Source organism: Salvelinus alpinus, chromosome 2 (assembly GCF_045679555.1).
Source record: "Salvelinus alpinus chromosome 2, SLU_Salpinus.1, whole genome shotgun sequence".
NCBI classification, from domain to species: domain Eukaryota; kingdom Metazoa; phylum Chordata; class Actinopteri; order Salmoniformes; family Salmonidae; genus Salvelinus; species Salvelinus alpinus.
Genome location: NC_092087.1, coordinates 43,513,928 through 43,523,196, shown reverse-complemented (window position 1 = coordinate 43,523,196; position 9,269 = coordinate 43,513,928). Strand labels below are relative to the sequence as shown.

The 9,269-nt window shown below is 41.2% G+C and overlaps 1 protein-coding gene across 2 annotated transcripts; it reads right to left on the bottom strand.

The window, feature by feature from the left end:
• Positions 1-49: 49 nt before the first annotated feature.
• LOC139562428 (solute carrier family 2, facilitated glucose transporter member 11-like) lies at positions 50-9,269 on the bottom strand. Of its 2 annotated transcripts, XR_011672352.1 has the most exons (7): positions 9,160-9,269; positions 6,872-8,969; positions 6,338-6,525; positions 4,927-5,037; positions 4,533-4,634; positions 2,426-2,772; positions 50-1,823 (listed from the first exon to the last, which is right to left on the bottom strand). XR_011672352.1 is itself a non-coding variant. In XM_071380150.1 (6 exons), exons 2-6 carry the CDS (start codon positions 7,011-7,013, stop codon positions 2,632-2,634), a joined length of 684 nt encoding a protein of 227 aa, XP_071236251.1. In that variant the 5' UTR covers positions 7,014-8,969; positions 9,160-9,269; the 3' UTR covers positions 50-2,631. The 2 variants fall into 2 exon arrangements, 1 of the variants encoding a protein (XP_071236251.1); XM_071380150.1 differs by having other exon boundaries at positions 50-2,772.

Sequence of the window (9,269 nt, the reverse complement as noted above, 5' to 3'; positions counted from 1 at the left end):
GGTGTTGATGAAGGTTGTCTATGGAATGATAGACTGCACGGGACCAAAGTTGAAAGCCTGTAGACATTTATTAACTTCGATCATTTATTTTCCAATCTAACAGAAGGATACATCATTTATTATCACAACCTGTTCTAAACAATTCAATGTTACACACCATTCAAAACAACAGACAGTTGGATCATTTGCCAATATAGCTTTATGAAATGATCTACAAATACAGTAGAATACTCTCTCAACATACAGTAGCTATAGATAGCTTTATTTGTTTATATTTTTTGCCTTGTTACAATATCATCCACTATATCTGTATGCTAACCCTATCACACACGTAACAGCAGTTGAACTTTCCCTTTGACCTGGATAGCATAAACATTCCAAAATTGATTTGATATGAATATACTTTTTTAAATGTTCATTACAAGGTAATATGTAATTGACACCGCTTTACAAAATCCGTTGTATAGTGCGCGCATTGCTGCGCTTATAATGTGAAGAAATAGCCTAATTGTTTATCAACATTTTAAGCTAAACGTTCTCATCTGTTGCGTCAGGCTCATAGCTTAAAACAGGTTTTTCATGATAGTGGTTGTATTTATTTGGGATCTATCGTATCCCACAACTGTCTCAGACTATGTTTGGAATATTTATTTCTCGCACAGAATAGTTCAACATAAACAACTCTAAAGTAAGCATATAGGAGTAGCTGTTTCCTTGTTAACCACTCAACACAGAATAGCCACATGCGCACACTCCCTCAAATCCTTTGGAGAAAATATAATTTCTATTTTATTCAGCTATGTTCAATTGTATTCTTCATACTATGAAATAATATAGAATAATGCCACGGAATTCTAAGCAAATCTTGTCTGCTAAATGAACTAGTGTAGCCCACAGCAATAATGGCATACACAGATCAGGGCCTAACAAAAGGACAACTCAGAGTATGCTATTATGTTCTTCTGAAATTGACTACATTTTCTTCATATCACGTTTCTTTAGACCTGTCTAAAATAAATAATGGATTTATTGTGATGGTGTAGGCAATATTACATGGATTTATTAGACTTTTTTTAAAATGTAGATGTTCCAAAGGTCTGCATTAGGCTTGTAGGCTATGAGTGGAAGCCAGGAGATGCTAAATGTATTTATGTTCATTAACGGTCAATTACCCTGAGACCGGTAGTTATTTGCTTGACAATCATCTGCTGACAAAATTTCATGACCACCACAGCCCTATATAGGACCCCCGACTAGAATGTAAGAACAGCGTTATGACAGATTTTTTGCTGTAAAGCCACATTCAAATTAACAACTAAACAAAGAACATCTCTTAACACTTCTATGCATACACTCTTATAAAAAAAAGTGCTATCTACAACCATAAAAGAAGAAACGGGTTCTTCGGCTGTCCCCATAGGAGAACCCTTTGAGGAACCCTTTTTGGTTCCAGGTAGAACCTTTTTGGCTTCCATGTAGAACCCTTTCCACAGAGGGTTCTACCTGGAACCAAAAGGGTTCTACCTGGAACCAAAAAGGATGCTCCTATGGGGATAGCCGAAGAACCCTTTTGGAACCCTTTTTTCTAAGAGTGTACCAATATCGCTCAAGCCACTCAATACATTTCTTTAAAATTTCGTTGCCATAACAAAGTCAGCCTTTTCGGTGTCTGTTCCCCTGTTCTTGTAGTTGAGTTTGTTAAACTCCTCCATGATCTCCACCGTGCTCTTGCCTTTGGTCTCTGGGATGAAGTAGAGTACGAACGCTGCGCTGAAGAGGCAGTATGCTACGAAGATCAGGAAGCAGAACTGGCCCAGTCCATCCTACATGGGGCACACAAATACCAATGTTAAACAGATCCATAGATCCACAGCAGTGTTTCTTGATGGAGCCGCTGATGAGCCCAAGCACACTTGATTCAACTAATCAAAAGTTTGATGATGAGTTGACAAGTGGAATCAGGGGTGTAGTGCTAGGGCAAGAACTAAAATGTGCACCCCTTTGTGTCCCCAGGACCAGGATCTACAGTAACTCACTGACCGTCTGTCAAGGGACACGTAGCCCATTAGCCTGCATATGACAGAAAAAAAGACTTTCAGAAACCGTCTACCACAATTCATGAGCATTTATCATATTTATTTTATTTTCAGTAAAAAGCAGGCTTATTGCTTGCTACAGTATGTCCAGTGTGTTCTAATGCTTGATTCACACTATAGGGGGTGACCTGAACCATACTATGCTCGTTTGAATATTTTCTTTTTACACTGTCCTTTCCAGCACAGTCCGAGCAATTATGGTGGATGTGTAACCAGGCCAGCCCAGTACAGTTTGACTTGGCTCGGCTCGATTAGTTTCCATTGTGAAAAAAGGGTATGTTCCAATCATCAAGTGTGTGCATGAAGACTTAGACCAGTAAGTATCTCACCACTATGAAGGGAAAGCACATCCCAATCAAGAACAGGCTTAACCAGTTGATGGAGCCGCTAATGACGAAAGCGGACGGTCTCCAGGCCTGCAGGAAGATATCTGCAGGGAGGGTGCTGGCTATTCCAGCTAGGAAGAGAATTTAGTACCATGACAAATAACTCCGTCTGGGGTTAGCTCACTTAGCTAGCCACAATCACAAACCACTCAGACCACAGGTGTGACTTGTGAAATATGACTCATGAGGGGACTATCATTTTTTGAGAACTCACAAGGTCCTAGTCCATAAACGCAGATGACAGAGAAGATGAGGGCGATGTTAACATAGGGAAACCATGAGTACAGGTCCTGTTGAGAGACAAAGAACTGTATTGGATCTCATGCTTGGAACTTCTTCTATGGCATGGCACCAGCAACATCAAAGCTGTGGGTTCAATTTCAGCAGGAATCACATCATGTACATGTATACAGTGGCAAGAAAAAGTATGTGAACCCTTTGGAATTACCTGGATTTCTGCATAAATTGGTCATAAAATTTGATCTGATCTTCATCTAAGTCACAACAATAGACAAACATAGCAAATTATTGTATTTTTCTTGTCTATATTGAATACATCATTTAAACATTCACAGTGTAGGTTGGAAAACGTATGTGAACCCCTAGGCTAATGACTTCTCCAAAGGTGAATTGGAGTCAGGAGTCAGCTAACCTGGAGTCCAATCAATGAGACGAGATTGGAGATGTTGGTTCGAGCTGCCTTGTCCTATAAAAAACACTCACAAGATGTGAGTTTGCTATTCACAAGAAGCATTGCCTGATGTGAACCATGCCTTGAACAAAAGAGATATCAGAAGACCTAATATTAAGAATTGTTGACTTGCATAAAGCTGGAAAGGGTTACAAAAGTATCTCTAAAAGCTTTGATGTTTATCAGTCCACGCTAAGACAAATTGTCTATAAATGGAGAAAGTTCAGCACTGTTGCTACTCTCCCTATGAGTGGTCGTCCTGCAAAGATGACTGCAAGAGCACAGCGCAGAATGCTCAATGAGGTTTAGAAGAATCCTAGTGTCAGCTAAAGACTTACAGAAATCTATGGAACATGCTAACATTTCTGTTGACGAGTCTACGATACGTAAAACACTAAACAAGAATGGTGTACATGGGAGAACACCACGGAAGAAGCCACTGCTGTCTAAAAAAACATTGCTGCACATCTGAAGTTTGCAAAAGTGCACCTGGATGTTCCACAGCGCTACTGGCAAAATATTCTGTGGACAGATGGAACTACAGTTGAGTTGTTTGGAAGGAACACACAACACTATGTGTGGAGAAAAAAGCCACAGCACACCAACATCAAAACCTCATCCCAACTGTAAAGTATGGTGGAGGGAGCATCATGGTTTGGGGCTGCTTTGCTGCCTCAGGGCCTGGACAGCTTGCTATCATCAACGGAAAAATGAATTCCCAAGTTTATCAAGATATTTTGCAGGAGAATGTTAGGCTATCTGTCTGCCAATTGAAGCTCAACAGAAGTTGGGTGAAGCAACGGCACAATGACCCAAAACACAGAAGTAAATCAAGAACAGAATGGCTTCAACGGAAGAAAATACGCCTTCTGGAGTGGTCCAGTCAGAGTCCTGACCTCAACCCAATTGAGATGCTGTGGCATGACCTCAAGAGAGCAGTTCACACCAGACATCCCAAGAATATTGCTGAACTGAAGCAGTTTTGTAAAGAGGAATGGTCCAAAATTCCTCCTGACCGTTGTGCAGGTCTGATCTATGGAAAATGTTTGGTTGAGGTTATTGCTGCCAAAGGAGGGCCAAACAGTTACTAAATTCAAGGGTTCACATACTTTTCCACCCTGCACTGTGAATGTTTACACGGTGTGTTCAATAAAGACATGAAAACGTATCATTTTCTGTGTGTTATTAGTTTAAGCAGACTATGTGTGTCTATTGTTGTGGCCTACTGTAGATGAAGATGTTATGTTATGACCAATTTATGAAATCCACATACTTTGTGAGTAAATGTCAGCTGGCATATATTATTATAATATGAAAGAACAACCCAGAAAAGCCCTGAGGGTTTGACCTGTTAGTTACCTTGATAGACAGCATAACAATCAGGACGGACATGATGACTCCCATCAACAGGTAGCCATAGCCCATCAGCATCTTCCTGCCCGCGCGGTCTATCAACAGAGACTGGGACACAACACAACCCGTAATGTATTGTAAACACATTATAGAAACGAAACAATATAAATTACATAAACAAAACATTATCATTTATATTATTAACATTTGTGAGTATATCTATGGACACAACAGACTGATTGTGGGACAACAAGGCTTTGTCAAGGGAAAAGGTCAAGGGAAAGGAAGTCCTCCGGACACAGATTAAGCCTAGATTCTCAATTTGAAACACTTTTTAGGACTCGGCTCAGTTACAGACAGTGATGGTATTCTCTGCTATGACCTATGGTATGGTACTTACACAGAGAGTGATGGTGATGAGATCTGTTGTTCCGATGCCAATGGAAAGGTAATGCATCTTGTCCTCTGCTACTCCAGCTTCACGGAAGATGTCGAAAGCGTAGAAATAAATCTATAGAACACATTTTGGGTCATTTTGGGTAATTGTGGAGACGATGAGATGAAAGGAGAACGACAAAAGGTAGAGCAAGAAGGGGGCTTAGCTGGAAAATTGGAACAGTTCTTAAGTTTGATTAAGAGTACAGAATGACATTATCAGTCAATTATAACGCATTTACATTAAATGTAGACTACCGTTCAAAAGTTTGGGCTCACTTAGAAATGTCCTTGTCTTTTGTCCATTAAAATAACATCAAATTGATCAGAAATACAGTGTAGACATTGTTAATGTTGTAAATGACTATTGTAGCTAGAAACAGCTGATTTGTTATGGAATATCTACATAGCAACCATCACTCCTGTGTTCCAATGGCATGTTGTGTTAGCTAATCCAAGTTTATAATTTTAAAAGGCTAATTGATCATTAGAAAACCCTTTTGCAATTATGTTAGCACAGCTGAAAACTGTTGTTCTAATTAAAGAAGCAATAAAACTGGCCTTCTTTAGACTAGTTGAGTATCTGGAGCATCAGCATTTGTGGGTTCGATTACAGGCTCAAAATGGCCAGAGAAAAATGACTTTCCTCTGAAACTCATCAGTCTATTCTTGTTCTGAGATATGAAGGCTATTCCTTGCGAGAAATTGCCAAGAAACTAAAGCTCTGGTACAACGCTGTGTCTACTCCCTTTACTGAACAGCGCAAACTGTCTCTAACCAGAATAGGAAGAGGAGTGGGAGGCCCCGGTGCACAACTGAGCAAGAGGACAAGTACATTAGAGTGTCTAGTTTGAGAAACAAGACGCCTCACAAGTCCTCAACTGGCAGCTTCATTAAATAGTACCCGCAAAACACCAGTCTCAAGGTCAACAGTTAAGAGTAGATTCCGGGATGCTGGCCTTCTAGGCAGAGTTCCTTTGTCCAGTGTCTGTGTTCTTTTGCCCATCTTAATCTTTTCTTTTTATTGGCCATAAAAAATCAGCCGTTTCCAGCTAAAATAGTCATTTACAACATTAACAATGTCTACACTGTATTTCTGATCAATTTGATGTTATTTTAAAGGACAAAAAATGTGCTTTTCTTTCAAAAACAAGGAGTTTTCTAAGTGACCCCAAACTTTTGAACGGTAGTGTATAATTGCCATGAACGTAGATCAATATTTTGCCGTTTTGGACCGAGCTGAATTGTACTGCGCTGGCCTGTTTACACATCCACGCTGGATCCGTGCTGGAGAGAACAATTTGAAAAGAAAATATCTGAGCCAGCATAGAATGGCTTCGGTCTGCATAATAGTTTGAAAAGGGTATTGGCCACACCGCGTTAAACCCACAGAACTGAACGCCGGCACAAGGGATGACCAGAACCAGCAGCTGCCACCTGACACAGCGAGAAGTCAGCACATCCCAAATGGTCTTAACATTCTGGCCCTGCATGCTCGCTCTCTCCTTCCCCATTTCATCCATCTCCATCTGCAGGTCATCCTCCTGCCACAGCCAGTGCAGGGCTATTAAACACACACACACACATTCACACACACACACACACACACACACACACACACACACACACACACACACACACACACACACACACACACACACACACACACACACACACACACACACACACACACACACACACACACACACACACACACAAAGATTCATAATTTAGTGATCAATCAAAGCAATAGAAAACTTACTTTCTCTGATTACCTTAAAATATTTGATTATCTAAAATCACGTAATTAGATGATAAATACAACAAGAACATGACAAACCCTCCCCCCTCCCTGTGATGTGCTTGACTGTAATGTAATGTTATAGACCATGCCTGGACTGGACGCATACCTTTTTTGCAGCCCTCAGTGTCTCCCTTGTCGATGTATAGGTAGCGGGGAGCCTCAGGGAAGAATAGCAAGGTCACAAATTGGAGGATGGCAGGGAGGCCACCAAGGGCCATGAGCCAGGGCCACATGTCATCGGTACCCATCAGCTCCCTGCAGAGAGAGAAAAAGAGAGAGTGAGTGAGACAGAGAGAGTGAGTGAGACAGAGAGAGTGAGTGAGACCGAGAGTGAGACAGAGAGTGAGACAGAGAGTGAGTGAATGAGACAGAGAGTGAGTGAGTGAGTGAGTGAGACAGAGTGAGTGAGTGAGACAGAGTGAGTGAGTGAGTGAGTGAGTGAGTGAGTGAGTGAGTGAGTGAGTGAGTGAGTAAGTGAGTGAGTGAGTGAGAGACTTGACCCATTCCAATATACTGAGTCTCTTCCTCCTACAGTTTGATTCCGATACTTACATCTTTTGATATTTGAACTTTCTAGCTTGACAAAGTTCTGCAACTAAATTGGAAATTTACACAATTGTTTCGTCAAAACATTCTTTGTCATCGAGAGCTTTGTCATTTGCACGTCGTGCTCACAAAACGATGACATTTAGAGTAATCAGAATCTTGTATTTCAGTTTGGCAAGGACCAGTAATGGTGCGTGGGTAAAATCACTGGGGAAGGTAAGAAAAAAGACAGAATACAACCTATGTGTTGGGATAACTGTTTGCTCTATAACCTACACGCCTTGCCACAGTGATATAGAGTATAGGCTTAAGGCCGAGACAATAAGAAGAGACAGTGGCAGAATAAATTAAACCACACCTTTGTTTCATCACAAAACCGGAGAGCAACCTCTGTCCGGTGAAGTCCACAAATCATATTGCATGTAACAAACAGTTACACGACCTACAGCATGGTCAAGCAAGTTAATGTTTCCGACATTTTCTGACTACTAAACAACTATTGATTTAGAACCACAGAGTGGCAAGTCGCAAAGAAAACAGGAGCTGCCTCCAGTATTCCAGCACCATTTCAACATCATCAAATCACCTATGCTTAGTCTAGTACAGTGACAACTAAAAGATTCCCAAAACTATTTAGTCCAATCAACATAAGCTAAATGTCATGTGGGCGTCAATGGTACTAATTTCTGTGTGTGTGTGTGTGTGTGTTTGTAAGTAGAAAAGACATGTTGACTCACCCTACTTGTAGAGAAACGCCAATGCCATCCTCCTCTCTTTCATGTTGACGAAACTGTCATACAGTACACTATTTTAGTTTTTGTTGTCCTAGGCTACCTGGTTAAAAGGTTTGCTCGCTAGCCTAACTTCCTTTCATTGGCAACGCTTAGCCAGCTATTTAACATTAGCCTTCTACATCTAGCTACATATTAAACTTCCATCCTCTCAGACCAGAGGAACAATGTATGAATTTGTGGTTGGATCAGAATTGCCGTTATAATCACTGGCCAGTACTTAGAATTAAGTAAAACAACAAGTCCAAATCCCTATCTCCATCCATGGCTAATTTATGAAAGGAACAATTTTAGCTGGCTAGCTAGGCACTGGAGGATAACAACACAACAAGATGCAACAATAAAAAAAAAAATTCTGTCAATGACGTTTGACTTGATGTGATTGGTGTGAGGCCAAATCCAAACTGGCTTCCCTTCATACTTTGTTTTGGTGTTCCAGGACCATTCACAGATGAGCTCACTCAGTTGAGCTGAACGCTATTATTGTATAAAAATATCAAGGGAGGCCAAATGCAAGGGAGGCCAAATGCATTCAATGCTACGAGTGGCAACAGTATCATACTCTTTTTGACCATTATTTTATGTTTTTTTCTTGTTGCATTTTTTGGTGAAGCCTGGCTTCCCCTGGCATCATGAATACATGCCAATGGCCAGGACAGGGACACGTGAGAGTGAGTAGATTCGATCTAAAGTGGAGAAGACTCAGGACGGTCAACTATAACATTAATGGTACTGACTTGATTCCAACAATCTGACCCATGACCTTCCCCAGGTTATTGAAGATGTTGATGGTGATGGTCAGGAATCCTCTCAGCTTCTTGGGTGAACTCTCGCCCAGATACATCAGGTGCACGTTCCACCCCAGGCCTGAGAGGAAAAGAGCGAGAGAGAGAGAGGAGAGAGGGAGACAACAAGAGTAAGAGAGAAAGAGAGAGAGAGTGACAGAGGAGGGAGAGGCCAGATAGAAAGGCACAAGAGATGTTACAAACACTAGTACCACAGGCTGCCCCGACATTCTCACAATAAAGTACACACACGAGACAAAACAGACACATACCAGCATTATATCCATAGAGAAATCTGCCCAGCAGGATCATCTCAAAGGAATTGGCCATGCGACTGAAGACCATCAGTACAGCGGCTACGAGGGCCACTATGTTGTTGAAC

Bases quoted from the DNA above. Each gene is read 5' to 3' on its own strand.
- LOC139562428 (XM_071380150.1), bottom strand. From the start codon at position 7,013: ATGGGTACCGATGACATGTGGCCCTGGCTCATGGCCCTTGGTGGCCTC. The intron at 5,038-6,337 runs GTGTGGCCAATA...TGTGTTCTATAG, and splicing joins AGTTCTGTGGGTTTAACGCG to ATTTATTTCTACGCTTTCGA. The intron at 4,635-4,926 runs GTAAGTACCATA...GTTGTGTCCCAG, and splicing joins TCATCACCATCACTCTCTGT to TCTCTGTTGATAGACCGCGC.